Consider the following 26,150-nt stretch of genomic DNA (forward strand, 5'->3'; position numbering starts at 1 on the left):
TTTTATTTTACAGTGTGTTTGTTACACATTACATGTACTTACTATAGTAATAACAGTAAATTATTAGTAAGTACATGCAACTAAACATAAAGCAAACACTAACCCTGCAGTAAATACATGTTGTTGATTAATATTTCAGTACTTTAATGCATAATTACCCTGTAACAACAAGGACATTTAAAAATATGAAAATTCTGAATAAACCAAAGACAAACATTCCTACATTGCAGAAAATAATTGTTTTAATGAGTGTTTTCAGTATGAACAGTATTCCCAGCAAAAAATGTCTAAACATGCTTAAAACAACACATATTTCATATGAGAATTAAAGTGTGGAAAATATTAAAACTTGAATAATTCATATGTAATATATTATTAAAATATCTTATACACTGAATAAAATACTTAAATATAGATAAAGAAAATGTTTTTTTCTGCACTGTAGATTTGAAATCATTCACATTTTCAGGAATTGAATTAACACAGTATGACCCTCCTTCCTCTTACCTCTAGATCTCAATTCCTCTCTTGTCTTCACACATTTCTTTTTCACATCTATACATCACCCCTCCTCACCTCCTCGAAATGTTCCTGCTCTTCTTTTGGCAGTATTTTTGTCGTCACTGCAACTTTCCGGTTACATTAGATGGACAGTTTTGGCACAGCATGCACACTCGGGTCTTTTCAGGTCAAGCCTCATGATTGTGACTAAGACAAGTGCATTTCAGAAACCCCAAGGTGAAAAGTCATACAAGCAAAAACAAAACAGCTATCAATTCAATGATTCATAGATTACTGTGCAATATATTAATAAGTATTTGCTAAATAACAGCTGAGGTTGCCTTTTCTTCATATGACTTTTGTATTTTTATACTGTATTAAGGTTTTTCTTAGATGGATGGAAAACTGATCCCAAACACTCAAATTTGTACAATGCTAAAATGATGCAAAGTTTATTGAGCATCTACAGTACAGATTGATATAATCTAACATTTAAGTCACAAACATGTTTATATGCTATGGCATTAGTTATCTTTTTGCAAGCTCTCACGTGTGTAAGTCCTAAATCATATACTGTGCTTGTATATCAGTTCTCAGATGCTAAAGGATTACCAGTGTTTATTCCCCTATCTTCACTTGTTTGGTTAAATAAACCAGGAGCAAACAGGATCTCGCGTGAAAACAAGCAGAACCACATTTGTTCATTTGCATTACCTGAAACGGAATAATCAGCTAAAGGTGAGCTTTAAAACTTGGGGGAAATGTCAGTAATAGCCTATGTAACTGGGTCATGGCAACCACTAGCATGCAATGGGAAACCCAATGAGATTCTGCGGTCCAATCAGATAAGGGCATGACTCTTAACTAGTTCAGTGTGTTACCTTCTGGGTGGACAGGCTAAATATATATATATATACCTTATTATTAATATTCTTACTAATGATTGAATAGTGTGGTGATGCTGTATAAAGTGATTGCTGGTCTAACAGAAACTGAATCCTATTGTGAGCCAGCTAAAGCTAAACTACACAATGCATTTTTGGTCACCGTAGTTATGATAAGGAGCAGACAAGATTCGAATGATGATTGGTGCTGGTTGATTTGGGTTTCCTCAGATGGCTGTTAGAGGTGATGAGGAGGGAAAGTCTGGATTCATGTAGGAGAAGCCTTGGAATTCCTCTTGATTTACGGCTGCCAGTACATCCGGGTCAGAGGGCGTGAGGGCAGAAGGGGCAGATGTGAAAAACTTATCGAAGTTCTCTGCTTTTCGACCACCCTGCGACAATAAGAAAAAAAACATCAGATTGACTGTGTTTGTTTCTACAGGTAGTAAACATTATAACTAGTAAGAAACATCTCAAATGGCCATGAAAGTAAGTTTCAACATGTTTCAATGTATACACTTTGTAAAAACTGGGCCAGTGCAAGTATAGACAAACTCTAACACACAGGCGCACACACACAACACACACACACATTGTGTTTTGATAGGTGATACTAACACTTCTAGGCTTGAAGGGAGGCTGTATCTCCAGTCTCTCAAGCCGGTCCCAGTCTATCCAGCGGAAAAATGGATGTTCCCGTATCTCTGTCTCTGCATCCTCTCCTCCACCCAAACGCTTAGCAGGGTTCTTGGTCAAAAGCTGGAAGACAAACACAAAGAGTGAGCACAGAATAAAATAAATACTAATGCAGTAATTTAGTCTGACAGTTTTATTTAAAAAGTGTAAATCTTTGCCGGTTTTGTTAGTATTATAGATGAGATACTATATGCCACCTGTACACATGCGGGTTGCAGAGAGACGAAAGAAGAGGAAACAGATTTACCCCTTTGCAGATGGCCACCGCCTCCCGAGACAGACTCTTAGGATATGAAACGCTCTGTTCCATGATGGACTGAAACAGCTCCTCCTCATCTATGCCATCAAATGGAGGCTGATGAAAAGAGAGGAGACACAGAGTGCGGGTGCTGGGAATAAAGAGCTATTGAGAAAGACCGAATTAATGGATCATGGATAGAGAGGATGAAAAATTACCTGACCAGCCAACATCTCATACAGCAGGACTCCATATGACCACCAATCTACTGCCTTACTATACGGCTGGTATGCCACAATCTAAAAATAAACAACATGTGAATAGTAAAGATTCAATTAAAATTAAGGTAATGAATAGAAATAGATAAAAAGTTGCAATAGAATGACATTTCCAAAAACACATTGCTAATAATTTTAATTTAAAATACCACCTATACAGAATCCTAAATGTTTAATTTCATGATTATTACTTTCATTTTATGGATGGAAAAACACTTTATTTTGCAGAATGCTCTAATGTACCCTGACATCTTTAAATGGAGCCGAACAATGTTCAAATAAGCACAAGAAAATCATATTAAAGATAATTACACAATAAATATGCGAGTGTTTCTGTGTCAGCCGTGAGTTTGTCAGTGGAAAGCGAGTAAGAGAGATTAATTCCCTTGCCTGCAGGGACACATATTGCATCTTTTCAAAATGACAGGGACACAAAGATCAATGACGTTTTTCTTTTTTTACATATTGTGATCAATGCGAGCCAGTTTAACTGCTGGGTTAATACAGTACTGAAGCATGCAGAGCTTTGACAGACCTACGCACACTATTTTAATCACACAAAACGCATGCATAGACAATTCTGCACATGCATCAGTCGAACCGTAGTAAACACCACAGTAGATGCAATCACTAAATGCAATCACAAACAAAGACTTGTAGATGTACGTACACACAGACAACTGCTGACTGTGCACATTCACTGGCTGTTAAATGTAAACACAGAGCCAAGGTCAGAATGAAAAGATGATGAATGAAATGAAAGAGAGAGCGAGGTGGGAGAGAAGAAATGAAAGAAAGAGAGATAAGCACATAACACTAAATGATAAACATATTTATTGTTGTCTGTTTCACCTTTGTGTCAATTATTATTATAGCTTTCCATATACATTATGTGCATAGAGATAACAGAATAACGCTAAGCAAAATTAACTAAATAATGAAAATTACCTGAACCTTTTTTATTAGTGTCAAATATACACTGTAAGTGAATGGCACCATATATTGTAAATTTGCATGCAAATACAAAAATGAAAGTGAGAGAGATAGAGAGGGAGACCTCAGGTGCAATGTAATCTGGTGTGCCACAGAATGTCCGTGTGGTGTCTCCCCCCATCATGCCCTCTCTACACATCCCAAAGTCTGCTATCTTTATGTGACCTTCACTGTCCAGCAAGACATTGTCCAGCTTTAGATCTCTTCAAGTTAGAGAAGAGAGAGAGAGAGAGAGAGATATTAATTGACTGTAACATTATGGCTTGTGTAAGCACATGCAGTATTCATCCGTGTCTTGTACCTGTATATAATGCCTTTGTTGTGCAGGAAGAAAAGACCCACAGCTATCTCAGCAGCATAAAACCTGCCAACACCAAAATCTCTCATTAACTCCATTAAACACACATTGCAACACTGCAGGGCAGGATGAGAAAACCATGCTGAACAAATGATTTCAAAAGGGAGCTGAATCAATAAAGGCAGGGAAATAAGAGAAACAGAAAACAGATTGAAATAAAACGTCGAAGGAGAGGCAAGCAACTTACGCCGCATGTGGTTCTTTAAACTTCCCGACGATTTGAATGTGATACATGAGATCACCGCCGTTCACATACTCCATAACATAATACAGACGATCCTGCATCCCAGACGTATAATATCAGTCATCAGCAGATATACATTCCCCAATCAAACATGAATGATCAATCAAGACATGCAACGCATTTAATACATACAACAAGCCCACAGTTGATTAGCTATTAGTCAAATTATTAACAAATATTGCACATAATTACCTGCCTATAATGCCTATTTATAGAGTCTGTGCTTTTGTTGTTCTTTGCGTTTCTATGTTGTTTCTGTTTTTAATGTAAATCTGGTTTTAAAACATTGAACAATTGTGAAAAGTGCTATATAAATAAAATAGAATTTCATTAAACTTTTTGGACACCCATGTCTAGAAAGTGACAAAAAAGTGCACTGATAGTTCATACACGTAACAATATGACATACATGTAAATATATGAAACATTTGTGAAAAATGTAATGAATAATTATGAATACTGCATATTAAATTGCGTAAGTATATATTCTGGTTACACTTTATTGTATGGTGTCACTGTTACAGAAATTACATACATACCAAGTATTTTCCTTGACACTGACACATTGTTCTGCCTTTTTGCGCAAACGTTTCACGTTTTTCTGTTTATGTGTCATTGTCACGTATTGGTTACTCAACTGCTTTTACCTATTTTCAAACCATTGTCGCTTCGGTTTAGGGTTAGATTTGGTGTTTGCGTTAGGATGTCACTTTAAGTATTGGTTTATACTATGTTTTCTGATTTCTTTTTTATATTTTCTGATTTTTAAACCAATGTCGCCTGACATTAGGGTTAGAGTTGGGTTTGGATAAGGATGTCATTTTATGTAAATCTAACTCTAAACCGAAGCGACAATGGTAAGAAAAAAAAGACAAAACAGTTGAGTAACCAATACATTACAATGACACATAAACAGAAATAAACGTGGGAATTCTTGACAGTATTACGAAAAATAATAAACAATTACTTGACTATAGGTACGTAATTTCGTGAGACTGGAATTCTACAGTACTTACCAAGTAGGTACTAACTAGGGTCATACTTTGGTTTTCAGGTTAGTTGCATGGTAATATGCATTTTACTGTTATTACTAGTAATTGACCTATGGCTAAACCACGCCCCCAAACGTGATGAGCCAATCACAGTGCGCTAGCTAACCCAATACACTCAGACATTCTCTGCTTTCACGTCCATTGAAATGCATTGAAGTTTAAAGTTTAAAATGGTCAAACGGTGTGCATGGGTACATGCAACTCTGACACTAGGTATCCGGACACTGTAAAAAAATTCAGTAGAAATTACAGTGTTATTGCAGCCGGGTTTCCGGTAATTTACTGTAGATTTAAATTTATGTTATTTACTGGCAAGAGTTTGTTCAAAGTTAAATAAATTGTAAATATTAACAAGTCAATAACAACCTCATGCAAAGCATTCTGGGAACCAGAAATCATCATCAACCTTTTTCTGTTTTTTGCTTCAGATTTTGTTTCCCAGAATGTTTAGCTTGATGCTGTTTTTTTAGTTTTACTCTGTAAAGATAACACAGTCTCACCCCATGTCGTCAATATTTGACGACACTTGACCATTCGTCAATATGTGACGCGGAGGGTATACCTTTCGCGTCATTTTTTGACAAACTGGGGACTTCAATACTATTACGTCCGTTGCATTCTCTTCTCCTATTTTCTTACCATTTTCGCGTCGGTTTAGGGTTAGATTACGCAAAATTAAACAGTGTACGCGAAATTAAACAGTTGTCACCTGGCGTTGGGGTTAGAAACAGTTGTCACCTGGCGTTGGGGTTAGAGTTAGGTTTGGGTAGGGATGTCATTATGTAAATCTAACCCTAAACCGACACGAAATTGGTAAGAAAATAGGAGAAGAGAATGCAACGGACGTAATAGTATTGAAGTCCCCAGTTCGTCAAAAAATGACGCGAAAGGTATACCCTCCGTGTCACATATTGACGAATGGTCAAGTGTCGTCAAATATTGACGACATGGGGTGAGACTGGGTTGGTAAAGACAAAGACTTGTAAATGTTTAATGTTCATTTAACTTTGAACAAAATGTTGCCAGTAAAAAACATAAATATAAATCTACGGTAAGTTACCGGCAACCCAGCTGCAATTTCTACGGAATTTTTTTTACAGTGTGGACGACGTTGTGTATTTTTTACCCGTATTTTTTACCATTTCCCAAGCCACATCTCAACCAAAATAAGTGTTTGCTCTGCATTAAGTTATGCGGTAGACCACAACACCAACTAAACGTGGATAAATTAAACAAGGATGTCTACATCTGTTCTAAGCTAAGTCAAAAACGTTTTGAACATTATCTTTAACATCTCTAACGTAACATTATCCTAACATTAGAAAACGTTAACGTATTAGCGGCGTTGTACATCATGTCGCTTAGCTTCAATATCTGTAAATAACCGAGATAACAAATGTTATATGTAATAGCATGTTGAGCTGAATGATTCATGTAACGTTAAATACTGTAGCACCAAACTAACAGAGAGGTACTCTTGGTAACGATGGTAAAAAGGCTTGTCCTATCTAGTTTACACTGTGACCTGTAATTTTTTGTGTGGAGCTGAAGCTTTTCAATGACCTTCTCAACAATAAAATGATTAATATAACCCTCCAATGCATAGTTAATTCCGTTTTGGTGACTTCGAGATGATATATAGTCTTTCTGGCTTCAAAAATCATCAATTGCCTCCTGTGAAATGTCTCCTCCTGTGACAGCTGCCATAGCGCCTGTTCACCGAATGTTGATTGTTTGTCCGGGTGAGTGGAGGGGGTGTGGTTTAGCCATAGGTCAATTACATGTGTAACAAAGATACGTTAAAATAAATGTTACCAATAATCTGTATCCATATATACAAATCCATGTTCCCTGTTTTATATTTGCAGACACGCTTGATACTTATTGTAATATAACTACTATTGTTTGGCTAATTTGTTTGTTTTATGCTATTAATAACAAAGTAATCCTCTCAGCTCCATTTAATTTGTTTTAATCCGTTTAGCTGAATTTTACAAATTTACCATCAAAATCATTGGGGAAAGGCAATAGAGTCCATCTGTATTTATTTATGTATAATGTTCTTATGAAGATCACAATTATATAGACACACAATTAAAAAACTGTGATGGCACAATGGACTAAACTCTGTAGGAAGCTAGAGCAGCACATCAGTGTTGTGATGAAAACACATTCATTACTAGGATAATGTAAATCCCACTCTTTCTGGAGAGACTCAAATTAGAGCATCTGGTGTCAGAAAGACTTCAATGATCAACTGATCATTAAGATTGCTGCATTTTATACCACAGACTCTGATTTGATGGAGTGACGCTAACTTGGGTAGTTGATACAATCGGACACACCCACCTGTAACATACAGGCCAAGTGCTTGTCACGAATTCACATGAGAACAAACATCAAGTCATTTGACATGGAGTAATTTAAACCTTAAAAAGCCATTATGGCCAGACATAAACACACACTCTCTCTCTTTGAATACTTTAGCTGGCAGTCTATTTTATTAGGCTGACTGCCACTTCACAGTGTGCGTTTATTAAAAGAGGTCTGACAATTAACACCGGGGAAAGTCATTTTTCAGACAACTAACAGAGTTAAAAGGCTGATTGAATTGTAGATTAGTCATTAGTTTCGAAAACGATTTATTGTGTCAAGGTGAAAAAATGTAAAGCGATCAACAAATGATCTTTTAATATGAACAACTGAACGTCTTTCTATTTAAGAGCGGCAGAGGAAAGACATAAATCAACAATGCTGCTCCAGGTTGCCAGTTTAGGACAAGTACAGCAGTCTTTCAAGAAAGCTGGAAAGATATAAAAGATGGAAAAATGTTCCCACTATGATATCATCATATTGGTAGATGTTTCATTATTTTGTTCATTATATAAACTCCATTAAACAAAATGTAAAGAGTATATAATTTGTTAAAGGCACAAAGCCAATAATAATAAATTTAATCTATTAGTCCTTATTAATGCCAAAGCATATAACCATTTACTGAGGTAAATGACATAACGGTGATGCTTTATTATTACAACAGCTTAGCTTAAACAGCTGACAATGTCACTTCACAAAACCTCATTAAAAACAACCAATCGGGGGAGATTACTAGTGGACAGGAAGGACCAATAAGATTTCAGTTCAGACCATACAATTGCCTTAAGGTGAAGAATGTATTTGTTTCATCACTACAAGACATTTCAACATATATTTCATAATTTACATACTGTACATGCATATGCATGTATGACCTCATACTCCTATAGATTCATATGTTTACACACTGACCTCAGTCTGAAAGGCGCAGTATAGAGAGGTCAAAAAGTGTGGACGTCCCGTCAGGCCCAGCACTCTCCTCTCCACCATTGCACTTTCTGTATCCTCATCCTGAAAGAGCACATCTTTCTTCAATACCTTCACTGCAAACAGACACTCACTTCCCCTCTCCTCTGCCAATAACACCTGTGTGAAGATGAGGAAACCCACACTTCATGAAAACTAATAATGAAGACTTCATCGTCTTCTGCTTACATTCCTCCAGCAGAGACACCAATATACAAACACCAAATGAGAAAGGGAAACATCATTTGACGCTGGTTTAACATGCACAGACTTCATCCAGTGGAACATCAACTCAAATCAAACAACATGAGCCTGCACACACAAGCACGCACGCACGTGCGCACACCCACACACACGCACACCCACACACACGCACACACACACACACACACATTTACTTGTCTTAAATAAATTCCATATTTGTATTGTTTTTATGTGATATATGCATTATAATAAGTAAAACATTAAATATGTATAATAACCTAACCCTAGCAATAAACTTCCTGAATTTTTACTTTGAGTATATAAATTTTTAATTTGAGTATATATAGAAACTCATCAATAGGGATGATTTTAAAACAGTTAGTTGAAATGACTTGCATGGCCAATTTGAAAATACTTTATGTAAAACAACTTTTACAGTGTCCTATTACAGTAATGCAATAATTTTTTTATATTTTGTAATAATTTCATTTATGCAGCATTAACATAACAATATTTTCTGTGTTGACTTGTTTGTAATCATTATAATCACTATTATTTTACAATAAAACATAAAAAAGTTTGTATTATGGGTCAGAAGGGTGATTTTCGCAAAATTAGACTTATGAGGTGTCATACTGTTACAAACATTTCTTCATGTACTTTTTTGCATATGAATTCAAATGACATCATACAATTTTGTTGTTTTTTCCACATTTAAAGGCGGAGTGCACAATTTCTGAAAAACACTTTGGAAAAGGGAGTCGGGCCGACTACCAAAACACACTTGTAGCCAATCAGCAAAGGGGCGTGTCTACTAACTGACATCGTTGCCTGGGTTGCCTATGTGTGGGGCGGGTCTATCAAAAGAAGGTCAAGATTCTATTGGTGTAGGGGCGTGATTGTTTATGTGATTTCAAATATCAACACTGGCTTTCAAACATTGTGCACTCCGCCTTTAAGGGGAAAATTTTCATTACCGCAACGTGTCCATGACTGGATTTGGGTTCTTTGACATGGAAATATTTATAATTAAAAAATCTAAAAAATAAAAAGCTTCAGTGCATGTTATACTATAAACATTTACAGTAAAGAAACATGTGGTATTTGTAGAGACAATAATAAGGAATATAAATGTGTCCAATTTTCTCATCCTCTGCAACAATTTTCAATCATTGTTTTCAAACATTTTCAAAAAAATATTGTTGGAAGGGACATAATTGACTGTGACACTCAAGATGGCTACCAGATAAGCAATGCTTATTTTTCTCTCCAGATAAAAGTTGAAATTTTGTTTTAGACACCTAGACAACTTTTTAGTTCTCATTACTGAAACATGAGTTTGTAAATGCATATATTTAATGTTATAACATGTTGCGGTAATGATAATTTTTGATAATGATAATCTAAAAAATGTTAATAATTCAATAGGAAATATTTTTTAAATCCTCTAAAAAAAGTTATAGTAAGTTCAGACCTTAATCTTATATGTGCAAAAAAATAGCTTCAAAGGCTTTTTAAAAATTCTGATGCTGGACAACTTTTAAATCTGGATTTCGTGAGAATCACCCAGAAAGGTAAGACGATCATTACTGAATAATAAATAATAAAAAACTTTAAAATGCATTATGGTAATTGTGGGTGAGATTGTGGGGTGAAAAATGTCTTACGGTGAATTGTTCAGCTTTAAATAAAATGCAAAAGCAAAAGTCTTAATTATCCAAAATGTACTGTAGGCCTTTTTCTTTATGCAAAGCATAATTCAATTTTTCTCTTAAGATTTTTTTGTGATGACAGCCACAAGAAACTTCAAATTAAACTGAAACCAAATGACTTCTCTTTCATGTAGATTAGCTTCTTCCTCACGCGAGCTGCTCTCTTCACATCTTTCTCTTTTTTCTGCTCTCATGTCATTTTTCTATCTCTGGGTCCCAGGTCTCTCGCTCTCTCTCTGGGCCTCTCTTTAATCTCGTCCCTCGTTTTTATCCTTTCTTTAGCACGGCTATGCACCCTGGAGGATGTGCTGTCTACGGAGCATAACCCGGGTCTCTTATATAACCAAATAACTGCGCAAGTGCGCGCACACGCATATGCTCACCAGCACAGACACACAAAGGCACACAAAAATCTACAATTCCCAACACCTACATAGACAAACAAACGATCCTCCGTTACACTCAAGCAAAAACGTATCCTCCCGTGTGTGAAAAGCACAAACGCTCTCATGTCATTTTTCTTTAGGGATCAAACAGCTCAGGCCTTCACTCGTGTGATGCGCACCGACAGATGACAACCACAAGAAAACGCTCAGCACAGACAGAAGAATAATGCTTTGGTTGATTAGTTTGCATCATAATATTTCAACATTCCCTTACTCCCACCCCACCGACCTTTCCTTACACATGCAGAATAGAAAATGACACTTTCATTGAACTCATAACAGGATTGTAATGCATCTACACAACTCCAGGTGTTTCAATGTGAATGAGGTATGCAACTCACTGGACCCTGACTGTGAAATTTCGCATCATACGGTACAGCTGCAAATGTTGGGACAGTTAAATCAACCCATTCTCTTGCAGCTGGGACCTAAAAATGCTTTCTTTCCCCATTTGCCTAAATTAGGGGCAGCCCAGGAATGAGGGCCTAATTCTGTTCAAGGACGCTGCAACCTTGTTACTCCACTTCTCATCTACAGAGAATTTAAAAGCAGACATATCTGGGTCCACTTTGGCACTTGATTTAGACCCCCAGTTAGAGAAAAAGGGAATGTGATGGCATTAAGCTGGCACACTAGCAAATCTAATGATTAGTACTTTCTCCAAAGTACTCATTCAAACAGCCTGGTAACTTGTAAACACAGCTTTCTTTGCCAGAACGGATTAAATAAAGTTGTGTGATCCAATAAAGTAGACAGTCAGTGAATTTACTGTGACCTTTCCACAGGCTGCAATTTTAAACTGAGATTATCCTTTTAAAATGTTCAGGGTACATTTCCTTTTGAAAGTCTGTCTTTCAATACAAGAACATAAAAAAACATAAAGCTATTGAATTTTTTATTATTGTTATAGTTACAATACAGGTGATTGAACACGTGTAGCTTTTTGTAACGTAAAGATGAAGTAAAGATTGTTTTGAGAAACAAATGAAGAGCTCTTCTCCAAAACGCAATAAATGCCTATTTTAGCCTAAACGCGATTTATCCTCTCGACCAAGTCAGAATTCGGTGAGCGTTCTACGCAATCCAATAGTGGCGCTATGAAAATAGGTTTGTTTATATTCATTCATTGCTCAAAATGAGTGCTTTAAACGGTAACACTTTTGATGGTCTTGATGAGCCAGCGAGACCTACACCTGAGGTAAAAAAAAACACAGACTGGACAAAGAAAATAAAAAAATGAAGTATGAAGAGTCCCTGACTATATGTTGCATGTTCTCTTATTTATTTATTTTTTAAGACAAACCATCAATTTATTGAAAAAAAAAATGGATTTATAGTGTTTGGAATTTTTTTACTTGTTGTTTGATTTAAAAATCATTATTCAACATGTTCAGACTGAGCAAAAAAAAAAAAAAAAACATTTTAACAGAATAAATTGAATATTCACAAAATGTGTGGGTCTATGTAAAAAATTACTTTTTCTGAAAACTACTGAAATTGATTTATAGCATTTTGGAAAAGAGCTCTTCAAATATAATAAAAAAGTTCAATACATTACATTTAAAACAGTGTTTATCAACCAGGGGGTCGGGGCCCACAGGGGGTCTCAGCTGATTTTCAAGGGGGCCTCAAGATGACTCAAAATTATTAAAATTGGACAAAACAAGCATTAAAAAAATTAAAAAAGTTATTTCTTATTTATTTGGCCATTTTAGTAGCGAATATACATCTATCTAGTCATTCTAAGTTCTATTTAATTTTATGTGGAAAAAATTGAGTGAGTGGGGGGCCTTCAAATATTGTTGTGGGAAACTAGGGGGCCTTTAAGTGAAAAAGGTTGGGAACCACAAATTTTTAAGATTATAATATGTACTACTGTATAATAAAAAGTAGCAACATTCCTAAAATGTTGATCGGACCTGATTTATTAAAAATACTCTTGTCAGTTGCTTATAAATGCAAGATATGACCAAACCCCTGTATGCAGTCTGCGGTTTTCCCTTGGAATTGGGCTACTATAAAACTGTTAACCTAACTGTTATATGACCTCATAATGTGATATTAAGCGCCGGGAATGAGAATTTTAACAGATGAGCCCTTCCCAAAAAACACAGTTTATACCCCCGTAATCAGATTTTTCCTGGAGAACCCTCGAAACGGAATTGGGATGGTTTTGAGTAGTAACTGGGCAGATTTTCTGTGAAAACCTGGCAACCCTGCCTGATTGTGGACGATGGCCTGATACAGTTTAAACAAAAATATATTTTAATACAAATATTTGTGTATTTTCAGTTAAACTAAATAAAAACGCTGTAACTTTAGCTGTAAACATACTACTCATGTGTTTTGTACATGCATTGTATACCTTGCCAAAACTTCCTTTGCCCAGAACCATGAGGAAGTTGAAATCATGCAGTCCGATTCCACCTTGGCCTTTGGGACCCTGGCTTAAAGCAGACGTGGTCACAGCAGTCACAGGTCCCATCAAGGAGGCAGTAACGGGAGGAATAGAGGGATCAATAACTTCTTGTGGCACCTACAAAGAGAGAGAAAAAGAAAATCATAAGTCTACTTAAACCTATACTGCCCTCCTGTGGCAGTGTTTTAATAGTAGCATAATACCAGTACTCATTAAAAAAGGCTTGGAGTAGAGTATGCAGTGTGCTAGCATGCGTTTCTGTCATTGAAGACATGTTTCTATACTGTAGCTGTATATGTGCATTTATTTGTAAGCCTGAGGTGTGAGCCGGTGGCATTCTTCAGCATCTTTTCTTAAATATTGCATGTGCCATTTGTCGTTTACTTGACACTTTTATCTGAAGTGACTTACGGCACATCTATTACAGGTACAATCTCCCTGGAGCAACCCTCGGTTAAGTGCCCTGCTCAAGGGTAGAATATAGTTTATAGATTGACATGTATGCAGCTTGTAACTTTTGGATAATAGCTCAGCTCTATCAACACTAGCCAAAACAGTGATAAAGAAGTAATGATGTGAGAGTAATAAAAACTCAAATTTCATAATTAGCAAGTGTAAGAAAGGTGAACAAAGAGGTGATGAGAGAGTCTACCTGCAGGTCTGGGTCAGGAACAGGGATGTTATAATACTCTCCCTCATCCTGATTGAGAAGTTTAAACCAGCCGCTGACAGAACGTCGAAAAATTTCACTAACGCCAAATGACAGGGCGCCCATGAAGTCATTCCTTGAGGTACGATCCCAGTCCCAGACCTCTACAGACAAACGTCTGTCCCACTGCCTCCCGCGCACTGAACTACAGACGCACATTAAGAAAAAAACACATTAAAGGGGACATTTCATTAAAATGACAAATAAATCTTTGGTGTCCCCAGAGTACATATGTGAAGTTTTAGTTTAAAATATAGATCATTTATTATAGCATGTTAAAATTGCCACTTTGTAGTTGTAAGCCAAAAAGTACAATTTTTGGATGTGTCCTTTAAAATGCAAATGAGTTGATATCTGCACTAAATGGCAGTGCCGTGGTTGGATAGTGCAGATTAAGGGGTGGGATGTATTATCCCCTTCTGACATCACAGGGGGAACCAAATTTCAATGACCTATTTTTCAATGACCTATTTTTCAATGACCATTGTCATTTATACAGGGAGGCATCATTCATTTTCTTCATGAAATACATAAATCTAGATATATTTATTTAAAGAACTATACAGAAATGAACAGCATACAGTAAATCTACTACACAAACAGAAAGAAGACATAAACACTCACAAAGTAAAGCTCTCGTTCCAGATAGGGTTGAGTGTAGAACGGATGGTTTTGGTTTTCTGTTTGCTCTGGCTCTTTGGGTCAGGGATGAGTTTGAGCTTCACGTAAGGGTCAGACAGGCCATTAGGGTCCATTGGAATCAGATTATGTGCTTCATGTACTAAAACATAAATATTGAGAAGTATGCATGTGTTCAATTTGGATGTGGAAGAAAAATATAGGTTGCTACGCATCAGATGAAATAACCGCTTGCAAAGGTGTTGACATGCGCTGAGGTTTAGTTGATATGCTGCATACTGTACAGTATGTGTTAAGTTGTATAGCGTACCGTATAAAAGTATTAATTTTTTTATTTTTAGATCATGTGATTGGAAAATTGTAATGTGGGCTTAAATACTGTACAAGGAATTTTTCTTGGTTTACTGGTGCTGAAAAATGACTATAATAACTACAATACAATAAATAAAGGTATAATAAAAAAAGAATCTGGGTAAAGTGTCCCTTGCTCAGGGGCACCTCAGGTGCTACCTGCCGTCCATGAGAATTGAACTGGCAACCTTTGGGTTATTAGCACCACTGAGCTAACCAACCGTAGGATCACATACAAACACATACATTATTACATTATTATTTTACCAGTAAGATAGGGTGTACATTTTATCTTTTTTTTTTTAAGAGTGAAAACTAGCATTTAGACAGCTTCAGATTTAACACATGTATACTAAAAGCCACAAAACACTCATTTTGATTTAACAAGGTTTTTAAATGAACTCATGAGACCTGCAGCTGGTTCTCATTAAAACAACAGCAGTGCATTTTAAGCGTTCACGTTCTCCGTACAGCATTAGTAGTCTTCTCACTCCTCATTAATCTCTCTATGGTGGGGCTGATCTGAGGGCCACATGCTCAGTTCAGTTGACACAATGCAGCTAATGCATTGTAATACAGCAGCTTGTGTGTTTATAATTAGCCTTATCCTCATGATCTGACGATGCCGTATACAAACATTTCCCTCTGCTGGAGGGAAACTTAACTGTGTTGGGCAGCTTCCTTAAACAGCAAATTTATCTTCCTCTCTCCGTAAGAGAAAGGAACAGATTGTTCTTCAGGGTATGAACAGAGAAAAAGTGTTCAACAGATTTCAGACCTGCTGATATGCTCACCTGTAACAAATAAATCCTCTTTCTCCCCACGCACGGTCAGACGAATGCGTCCCCTTTTTTCGGTGTGGTCCTGTCCGCAGAGGCTGGGGACGCTGCTCTCACAGCGCTTGTGTACGTTCATGTCGCAACCTCAAAAGTGGATAGATAAAAAAGATATCAACTTTGAGTTCTATGCTTGTCCAAAAGAGATTAATGTTATAGTAACAACGTCGTTCCTAGTGACACATGAAACATGAGCTGTCAGCCTTCACAGTTTGCTTATTATGTTATGGGGGGGAAGCTTGTCAGGCTAATTATATTAAATGATATGGTTGTTATGACATGGATTAAAGCAGAGTTAAAGGGAATTAATTCAATCTCTCATTCAGCATTAAATAGCTATTAAAAGCCTGACATAAAACATCACCAGTCTACACTGATAGCAATACATATAATTGTGTTGATTTATAACAGACATCGTGATGATTATGGCATGCAGATTAAGCTTAAAGGCGGGGTGCATGATTTTTGAAAAACACAGGGAGTCGGTCCAAGTACCAAAACGTACTTGTAGCCAATCCGCAGTAGGGGCATATCTACTAACCGACATTGTTGCATGGGTTGCGTATGTGTGGGGCGGGTCTATCAAAAGAAAAAGGTGATGTTTAGGTGATTTCAAATGTCAACATTGGCATTTAGAGATCATGCACCCCAGCCTTTAACGGTTTAGATTTATATGTAGGAATTAATATTGTAGGGGTGTAAATAAGATGTTGATATGTATGAACCTCAGGTAGTTCACCCAAAGAAATATAAAATTTATTTATTTTATTTACTTACACCAGTTGATCTCAAACTGGGAGGCATGGCCTCTGGAGGGGGGTGCGAGATGGTGTCAGGGGGCCCATTTTTATAAATTTATAAAATACATAAATTTATGAAAAATTGTTTAATTAAAGTTTGAGATGTCATGAATTTTGGATGCATGTACTAGAATAGGGAAGATGAAAGATGCCAAAGGATTTGTCACAGCCGTGAAGTAAACAACTGTTTAAATATCCTTGCATTGTGATTGAATTGCATTAGAAGTAAATAGACTCACTGCTACATTTCATGCCCTGATGTATGAGGCCGTAGAGAAGAGACCCACAGTGATCACAAAAGGTGGGACTGGAGTATGTATGTACCTTAAATTTGTGTTTACTCTTGAGATCCTGTGGAGACAAAACGAGATGGTGTGCTAGTTTAATTATTTAATCACTTAAGTCTACTAGCAATAGCACTTTGATGAGATTTCATATTTAACACAGAGAGCCACAAGTGTCCAATTCTCTGAAAAGGCCGGGCAGGAGAAAAAGAGAATGAGATTGAAATTATGTGTCTGATTTTGCTCTATAAATAGAACGATATGATTTTATGCACAGACGGACCACGCACACGCACAAATAATAAACACACAAACTCTGCTTGCCTCTGGCGCTCTCTCTCTCTCTTTCTCTCTCAAGGTCCAGAGAAATGCTTCATTTTAAAAGTGACTTTTTTCACTCGGAGCCAATTAGCTCAGGCTATTTTGAGGATGAATGGTGGATGAATATTCGAGTTCAGCTCAGCTGTGAAAACTGAATCCTCCTAAATGCCTAAACCCTCGTTCGCTCTCTCTTTCTCACTTTTTCTCTCTCTTTCCATGCTGGCTGCTCCTTTTCTTCATCCTCTGACAATCTTCCTTCCCACTTTTTTCTCTCTGTCTCTCACACGAGCATCACTGTCCAGCGTTCCTTTCAGCCTTGTCACACATGAACGGCTGCACACAATATTTCCTCCTCTACCTCATTTTACATCCATTTCACTTTTTACATTACATTTTGCATTTTGCTCAAGAAACTGGTGAAATAAATGAGAAACGGTGAAAAATAGATGGCGTGTGTTACAACAGACACCATTTTCCCCTTTCACACTTATTCTTTCCACTCATTCTGTACTACGGGACTGTCAGTAGCAGAGTAACACCATCACATCACTTTCCCTGCATGTTTTATCAGAGCATAAATAACAGTGAGAGAGAGAGAGAGAGAGAGAGAGAGAGAGAGAGAAGTGCAATTTTCTTCCTACATAAGGGTTTTCTTTTAAAAAGGGAGGAAATGCAAGACAAAGCAATAAAAGGATAGTCGGGGAAAGGAAATGATGCCTGGTGACTGTAAGATCTACTTCTGTGTGGCTTACTCAGACAAAAAAATAAATGACATGCCATGCAAAAATGAAGAACATAAGAATGGGTAATGGAAGATACAGGAGATTGTAAGATGAAATGTATCGATCAAAGCAGAGAGACGTGATAATCAATATACAGAGAAAAGTAAAATAAGGAAATGTTAAAGGAAGAAGAATAAATGTTTATGCCTAGTAAGAGAAAAAAATTGGTCCCAAGCTGTAACTAAGATAGTACCCTTTAAAAAAGGCCCATTTATATACAGATATGTACATATTTGGTAGCAATATGTACCTTTGAGCTACTAGTATGCACCCTTTAGCACCAATATGTACCTCTGAGATACTAAGCCCTCATTCAAACAGCACTTTGGTCTCAGAAAATACACAATAAAATTGGCAGACAAGCTTGTGTGTGAATGCAAACACATCCCGTAAATATTCTGAGATCGCTCCCGGAAAGAGGACCTAGTTACATTGCCGTAAGATACACAGAAAGCCCTCAGTGTGAATGAGACGCAGAAACAATGCTGTAGGGGGCGTGTCATAGTGAGGACGTGCGTGTCATGAAGCTATTTCAGCTATTTAAAACTAGGGGTTTACATGGAATTAACATTCACGTCGGGAAATGCCTGCAAAGTCGTCAAATATCCACTTTGAAGCTGAGATCATTCACCAGCATGCTAGAACGGCGCATCACACGCTCCTAAGTCTTATCATAAACAAAAATGTATGCGAGTGGTTTCTGGAGAGAGAAATAATGGATAATAAGCAAACTTCAAACGACTTTAAACACGTCGCGTGTCTTTCCGGGATAGGCTGTGTGAACGCGTGCACAGATTACGGCAAATCATTGGCAGTGTGTATGAACCAATAATCTAATGATCCCGGACAAATCCTGGACGCATTTCCCTTGTATTTTCCGTAATGTCTGTGTGTGAAGCTTTATTCTAATACACTTTAAGAAAGAATGTGTTCATTTTTTACACTTTTTTTATGTCATGTTTTATCCACATTATGTGTCATTTTATGTTGATCTAGTGTTAAATTAAAACACAAGTTTTGATACAGTAAAAGTAACACAAAATGTGTAGTTCCAATAATAACACAATAGATTTGTGGATTCTGGGACATTTAGTGTGTGTCCCTAAACTAACATTGATGTGTTGTATTAACACATCCATTCTAAGAGTGTCCTCTATTGAAAGGGGAATTGCCCCAGTTACAGCTAGGGACCATTTTTTGTCATTTTCTCCTGATAGTGTAGAATCACATTCATACACATACAAAGACACTTGTGTACACATTGCACATACAGTACTGTACATACCTCTGCTTTAGGTGCAGTGACCGCCCCAGGACAAGTAAAAGTGACAAACTCATGACAGCGTTTGTGCACCACAAAACTGCAGACTAAGAGAAACACAAACAAGTTTGTTCAAGTGATTGCTGTATTACACAAAAAACATTCACATACCTTACAACAAGGGTAAAACTTTGGAATAGTTTTTCTTAGTTTTACAGAAGCTGAATGTAGCATTGGCTTGGTACCGCAGTCTAAATTCAAAATATTGGAGCCGTTTTCCCTGCCTACCCTTTTAGGATGCCTGACACATGATAATTGAAAGCATTAAGATCATCTGCTCATTTTTATGTTTGCAATGTTTTTGTTGTCTGCAAATTATAAACCAGCCCGTGTGGATTTTAATAACTCAATCGGTGGCTCATTTTGGACGTTGCGTCCACCGAAGGTCGCATTAGGCAACCGTGATAACTGGCAACCAAGCTGTCGAAATACACTATTAAGGAAAATTGGCATTGGGCAGGATCTCACGGACCAAAGCAAAAACAGACATTTTACTGAATGTGCATTTCAAAAAGAGAATAAATGGCTACAGCAGTGTTTTTCAGAGAAACAGATATGGAAAATTAGCATGTTAATATCTACAATTATGCTAAAGTGTTTGAGTTATTTAGTACAGCCCAGAACCTACAAACAGCTCCTTTAAGGATTAAAAAACAATATTGGCATGACTTCAAATGTACAAATGCATAACAATTTATTGATTATGAGATTATGTCGACACGCAATACTATTTTAAATGCTTAATAAATACTAACTTATAAAAACAATTTAACCATATGTAACTTCTGTATTTATTTATTTAAAAAAATCAATACAGAATGACACATAATGTGTTAATAATGTGTTTAACAACATACAAAGAATGTGTAAAAAACACTTTTTAGAGTGTACTTAAATAAAGTTATTTTGCAGAGCTTAATAGACTATTAAAGGAACAGTATGTAAGAAATGTATATTAATGAATCATAAATTGCCCTGATATGTCACTAGACATTAAGAAATCATTTTCATATCAAATACTTATATCATTGACAACAGAGGTCGGGCCAGGATATATTCATTTAAAAAGTGGAGTTGCAGCCCTCAACTGATGTTTATGTTGTCATGTTGTGTATTGGCCACCAGTTGTGTGATTGCAGTTCCAGTTTTGGCCACAATCCTACATACTGTTCCTTTAATGTGACTTTTCTTATAAATAGTGTTAAATGGTTTATGAAATATGTATGTATATGTAGGCATAATATATATCTAAAATATAAAGAAATAGAGATAATGGAATTATGACACACCAATGTAAACCTTGTAAAGTGTTTGCTGAGGCAATCCAACTTTAAAGATAGGTAAAATGAATCTCAGCATTGTGTTGTTCTTTTAACACCAACATAACAGAGAAACTGACATCAGTCAAGATAGTACAGTATGAAATACGAACTCAAAATACCCTGGAGCAATACAGCATTCCCTTTACTTTATCTCACTATAATAGTCTGTTTTTGCTGCATCATGACAAAATGTGGAATTTAATGCTTAAGTAACATGAATATAAATAATCATGTTTATTAAACATTTATAAAATAAGTAAATATGATTCACTATTTGACTGACAATTAAGCATGATGCATGTTGTTATAAAGTCAAATCATATTTTTTATGTATTTTCCATCTCAGTAACTGCCACAAACTACCACATTCATTCAAAGTCTTTACCTTGACACTGGAATCCTTGCTTTCCAATTCCCCTGTAAAACATCAATGACAAATCTCATCATATCTCATTACATTGCTATGATAGATTACATATTAGAGATTTGTGAAAAGAAGAGAATCACAGAGGGCAGGGGAAGACAGCAGATGCTGAGATCGTGACAGATAAGGTAACATCAAGCAATTCTTATATGACAGGCCATTTAAGTGCTCTTCAGTACAATAATAACAGGTTTCTCGACTTGTCGTCTCTTTGCTATGCAAAACACAACTTAGCATAAACCCCACAAGTGCTTTGACACCAAATACTTTAGATATGATCCGCTCTGAAATGCATTTGAGAGCATCTCTGTTTAAGAGTGTCCTTCAGAGAAGTCGAAGGGTTTGAAGAGATGTGATCAACATCAACATACTGTACACACAAAAAAAGGATGGGTAGAGAGATGGTGAGGGGGAACTAAAATAAATAAATTATAATTGCATTTATAAGAGCATTCATTTTCATATATGGTATACGCGTGAAACCTTTGATAGACGACTAGAAGCTTAAGAGTCCACAGGTAAAGTAAGACAATGAAAACAGGTACTTTTACATTATGATTTTATGCAACTGTTTAAAGGGCGATTTGCAGGTAAAATTTTTCAACGAATTTGTGCAATTTGCTTGTTGATAATAAACATTTAAACTGTTATCCATTGTATTTTATGTTGTTGGGTATCACAAAACCCGAAAAAGTATGAAAAAGTACAGCGGTTTGCAATGATTCTCCTTTCCCCCACAACGCACTGTATGACGTCACGCTGGGGAGAGAATTTCCCAAAGCCGCATTGAGAGCATTGAGAATGACTATAGAAAGACGAGTAAAGTACAGTTCTGATAGCGCAGATTATAGATAGATAGATAGATAGATAGATAGATAGATAGATAGATAGACAGACAGACAGACAGACAGACAGACAGATGGATAGGCTAGAGAGATAGGCAGACAGACAGCCAGATAGCATAACGTTAGCATATCTTCGTGTAGAAAGTAAACAAACAATTAACATACTCGTGCATGCTGGCTTGAGGGGGATGATCCTGCCTGAAATGGGTGTAACTTTATGCGATCTTCAGCACAAACGGTTTTGGCAGCATGTCTCTAATCCTGGAAGCTGAGTGAGGCACGTCACATCTGTTCGCGGGGACCAGCGACCCAAACGCACTCACTTTCTTACAACCAGTAGCGGAATGGCAATCGAGAGAGTCGGGACTTTTCCGGTGGGTCGATCTGATAATAGTTATACATTTCGAGTTAACACAGTCTGGCGGCGTGATATGCGTCCGGTTCCCGCAGCCCGCTGGTCAAACTGCTCAACCTCTCTGCTAAACAAAGTATATGAAAGTCCTCAACCTGTTCGGCAGGTCCAAACATGTACAGGATTTATAAAAATACGGTGATCAATGAGCGGTTCCTCCTCAAATGGCATAGTCTGTCGTGATGTAAAAAGCCGCCGAACGCCTGTTTATTACAGTATGTATGCGGTCGGATCCGAGTGTGCTGCAGCTGCTGACTGCTGCGTATAAAATGATCGTGTGATTCGTTATCGCATAAACAATATAACAAAGCATTCTTTTATTTCACAAAACAATATATTTGAGATATTATTTGATAGACTAGTAAGTGTGGATTAAGGATGTTTAAAAATCTCTAGCCTGGTGGTCAGGACATGAATGGATCAAATCAGCAGATTTGCGAAGTTTTATTTATTTCCAAAGATATCATAAATAATAATTATCATGGTAACTTTGCAGTATAACACATTATATATTTACTACGATGTATATATGATTTCCAAATTGTATACGTAAGTATTAAACAGCAATAAATGTCTCATCTATCTCTATGGCTCTGGCTGAGGCTTCCTTCACTTCTCCCCAACGTGACGTCATCGCAGAATTGCGTAAAAAAACCGTTAATACCAAAAACGTAAAAAAAGTGGTCTTTAAGACCATTTTTGAGACATTTTAAAAATTATACACATATCTTGAGTGATTTATGTACCCATTAATCGACAGTGGTGGTTAACCTGCAAGACGCACTTTAAGGATTCATTAGATGGCAGTGGATAAATTCACGCCCAGCATGTTATTATTTTTATACGTTTTGCACGTTTTACAATTCTTTGGAAATGCTGTGTTTGGAAAAACCAATAAAGCTAAATGGAATGGATGTGAATTGATTTGAATAGACAGAATGAGAAACAGATGCATCTATCAGTAGCTATCCGAGTTGCTCTAATGAAGAGAAGCTATAGGAGTGAATGATCCACAGCCCATATGGCTGGCCGCAGTTGCATGCGGTTTCTGTGAAGCATGTGGCTAAATGGCAGCTCAAACAGAGGGGCTGCATAATTTAAAAAGCCCCTAAAGGCACGAGCTTTACACTGCATGCTGGAGACTGCGAAAGCAAGCACGGCCGTGTAACATGCATGTGAAACAGCGTTCCTCTTCCCCACCTGTGTGCATTTGTGTGTGTGTTGTGGACATTGTGTGCTCATTGTAAATGTTGACTTAGTCGTATCACAAAGCCATCTGGATTCATGCTTTGTGCAATGTAATGTGAATGTGTTCAATGTTAGATGCAGTCACAGTAAAGCTTCATTAGACAATTGCAGGCTTGGAAGTTGACATGGAGTGAAAAGCAAAAAAAGGTAGTTTTTAAATGGGATGCTCATAAATACCCAGTGGTGTTGTACTGCATACACAATACTGTAGCTAATTTGATAGAGCATTGCATTAGCAGTGCAAAAGGCCATGGGTTTGATCCTCAGGGAACACACAAACTGATTTAATCTGTATCTTGTAATGCAATGTAAGTCGCGTTGAATAATAACGTCTGTCAAATGTAAATGTACTTGATAGTCATATCTGATTTCTTAGTTTTAGGACTAAACGCAATACGAGTTCAGTAAAGCATTAAAAGTGAGTTCGCATCTAAATCATCTAGTTCAAAATTCAATAAATACAAAAAATGCATTGCAATATGAAGGTTAAAGCAACAGCACAACAATGTTAAGAGGACAGTTAGGTTACTGATGTGGCAAGCACTGAAGTAAACATGTGCAGTACCAGATAAAGTCTGTGCAATGACTGCAGAAAGTGGGCTGCTTGAAGAACCGGGCAGTGAACTGGTGGTCCTTCACTTCGATGACCCTCTTGTGTTTGAGTGCTCCCTTCCTCTGGAAGACTGGGAGTCTGGGCGGAGGAGAAAGAGGAGAGGGGAGGGGAGAGGAGGTGGGAGATGGGGAGGACAGGGCCAGTGGAGAGAGCGATGGAGATGGAGAGACTGGTGTAGACATCCTACCAGCTGAAGAGAGCAGGGATATATAAAGGGAGTGAAAAAATAGACTAAAAAGCCTGATTAAACACAGACTAAGCACAGGACGTTGAGATGTGGAGCACAGTGGTGATGTTGAGGAAATGAAAAGAAGAGATTCCCAGGAGAAGCGTGCGAAACAGAGAGAAAAAGAGGTTAATACACAGCCTAAGAGAAACTTCCATAGGGACTTTAAAACACAGTGATTAGTGTACAAACAAACAAACACGTGCACGCGCACACACACATACCATATGTCTATTTATCTATCTGAATTTGTTTATGTCTGTCTGTCTGTTTATCTCACATATAAACACTCCCTATAGGAATATCTGCTGATTCGAGACCAGTCAAAAGTAGAGTGCTTTGGTTAAGCTTTTATTCAGGTTAATAAAAGAAAGCATCAAGATGAAATAAATGATGAGACACAAGCAAATCAAACAACAGGAGATGCTACATACAGTACTAAAAAAAATTATAGTCACATTAATTAAAAATGAGATCAACGCTTCCAAGGAGAAGCAACAAAGCACAAATAATTTAGGACACTCCATAAAGATGAAGACTGGATTGATTAAAAAATACAAGCAAGAATGAAAGAAAGAAAAACATAAATAAGAAGTACCTGTGTATGTGACAGTATGGCAGAGATATGAGGGTGGCGAGTTACTCCTCTTCCTCACCTGTCGCCTCCTATCACTTCTTCAAGTCTCTTGTTATTCAATACAATCAATCCTTAACTTGTGAAAAGTAGAAAAACAACCTCACAAAACACAAGATCTATATAAGAAAATAATGCACCTGCAATAAAAAAAAAATCCAAGCCGAAAAAGAAAACAAAGAGTTAAGAGTATGATGATAAAGCAGCTATCCAAGAAAACAGAGAAGATGCAGGACGAAGTGACTGGACGTATATTCCTTCATCCAATAGAGGGGGTGAGGAAAAGAGGCGATTTTCACTTTCCAAGATTGATTCTGTTTTTACCAACAAAAAAGAGGATGAGGTAAAGTGTGATAGAGAGAGAGAGAGAGAGAGAGAGAGGAGGGAGTAGTTCAGGAGAAATAAGCAGCAATTCATTTTTGAAATCTGGGTTACCCCTCTCTAGAGATTGAGAGAGACAGATGATGGGAGGGAAAGAGGACAGAAAAAGAGATACAGGCAGGAGAGGGAGATGCTGGCCACCAGCTTGCTCGCCCTTGGTCATCTCTTCTGGTTCAGATGAGCATGTGGTCAAGATAAGATAATCTGATAAGTGATCAATAGTCAGCTTTATTTTGTATCTCTTACAGTCTTGCTTTCTAAAAGTTGTTTGGCAGATGGATGGCTCGGCAGGATAGACAGGATTTGGAGGCACACAATTCTGAAACACTGCTGAGAAACAGGAAGCTTAGTTTTCCTGAAAAGAGTATCAAAGATTCCCAATCAGGGGTACATGCACCCAAGGGATCACTTCACTAGCTTCCAGGAGATAACTTTAATTTCATCTTGTGAAAGCTATAAAACAGAAAAAATACATTAAATAACTAAATCTGATTAATCCTCTTATCTGCATCTTTTAGGGAAAGAGAAAAATAGAGAAAAATACTGGAAAAATATAAAAACAGAGCAGAAATTTGTATTACATTATGTAAACAGAGTCTGTTTCATCATCATATTCATGGTATTGATTGTTTATG

At 37.0% G+C, this 26,150-nt stretch overlaps 1 protein-coding gene across 2 annotated transcripts; it reads right to left on the bottom strand.

Annotated features, from left to right (window-relative positions):
* On the bottom strand, positions 1-26,150 carry prkcg (protein kinase C, gamma). 2 transcript variants are annotated; one of them, XM_065245920.2, is made up of 17 exons: positions 25,099-26,150; positions 24,227-24,529; positions 21,118-21,149; positions 19,375-19,457; positions 16,942-17,053; positions 15,861-15,989; positions 14,701-14,857; positions 14,020-14,221; positions 13,314-13,484; positions 8,533-8,706; positions 4,136-4,227; positions 3,892-3,954; positions 3,655-3,793; positions 2,538-2,618; positions 2,329-2,436; positions 2,004-2,144; positions 1-1,777 (listed from the first exon to the last, which is right to left on the bottom strand). In XM_065245920.2, exons 2-17 carry the CDS (start codon positions 24,454-24,456, stop codon positions 1,613-1,615), a joined length of 2,079 nt encoding a protein of 692 aa, XP_065101992.1. In that variant the 5' UTR covers positions 24,457-24,529; positions 25,099-26,150; the 3' UTR covers positions 1-1,612. The 2 variants fall into 2 exon arrangements, with proteins under 2 accessions (XP_065101992.1, XP_073667731.1); XM_073811630.1 differs by lacking the exon at positions 25,099-26,150 and having other exon boundaries at positions 24,227-25,076.

This window comes from Paramisgurnus dabryanus, chromosome 13 (genome assembly GCF_030506205.2).
Source record: "Paramisgurnus dabryanus chromosome 13, PD_genome_1.1, whole genome shotgun sequence".
Taxonomy (NCBI): domain Eukaryota; kingdom Metazoa; phylum Chordata; class Actinopteri; order Cypriniformes; family Cobitidae; genus Paramisgurnus; species Paramisgurnus dabryanus.

Excerpts from the sequence above, each read along its gene's own strand:
- prkcg (XM_065245920.2), bottom strand. The coding sequence starts at position 24,456 with ATGTCTACACCAGTCTCTCCATCTCCATCGCTCTCTCCACTGGCCCTG. Across the intron at positions 13,485-14,019 it reads TTCCTGACCCAGACCTGCAG|GTGCCACAAGAAGTTATTGA; the intron begins GTAGACTCTCTC and ends CTCTCTTTGTAG. Across the intron at positions 2,437-2,537 it reads ATGAGATGTTGGCTGGTCAG|CCTCCATTTGATGGCATAGA; the intron begins GTAATTTTTCAT and ends TCTTTTCATCAG.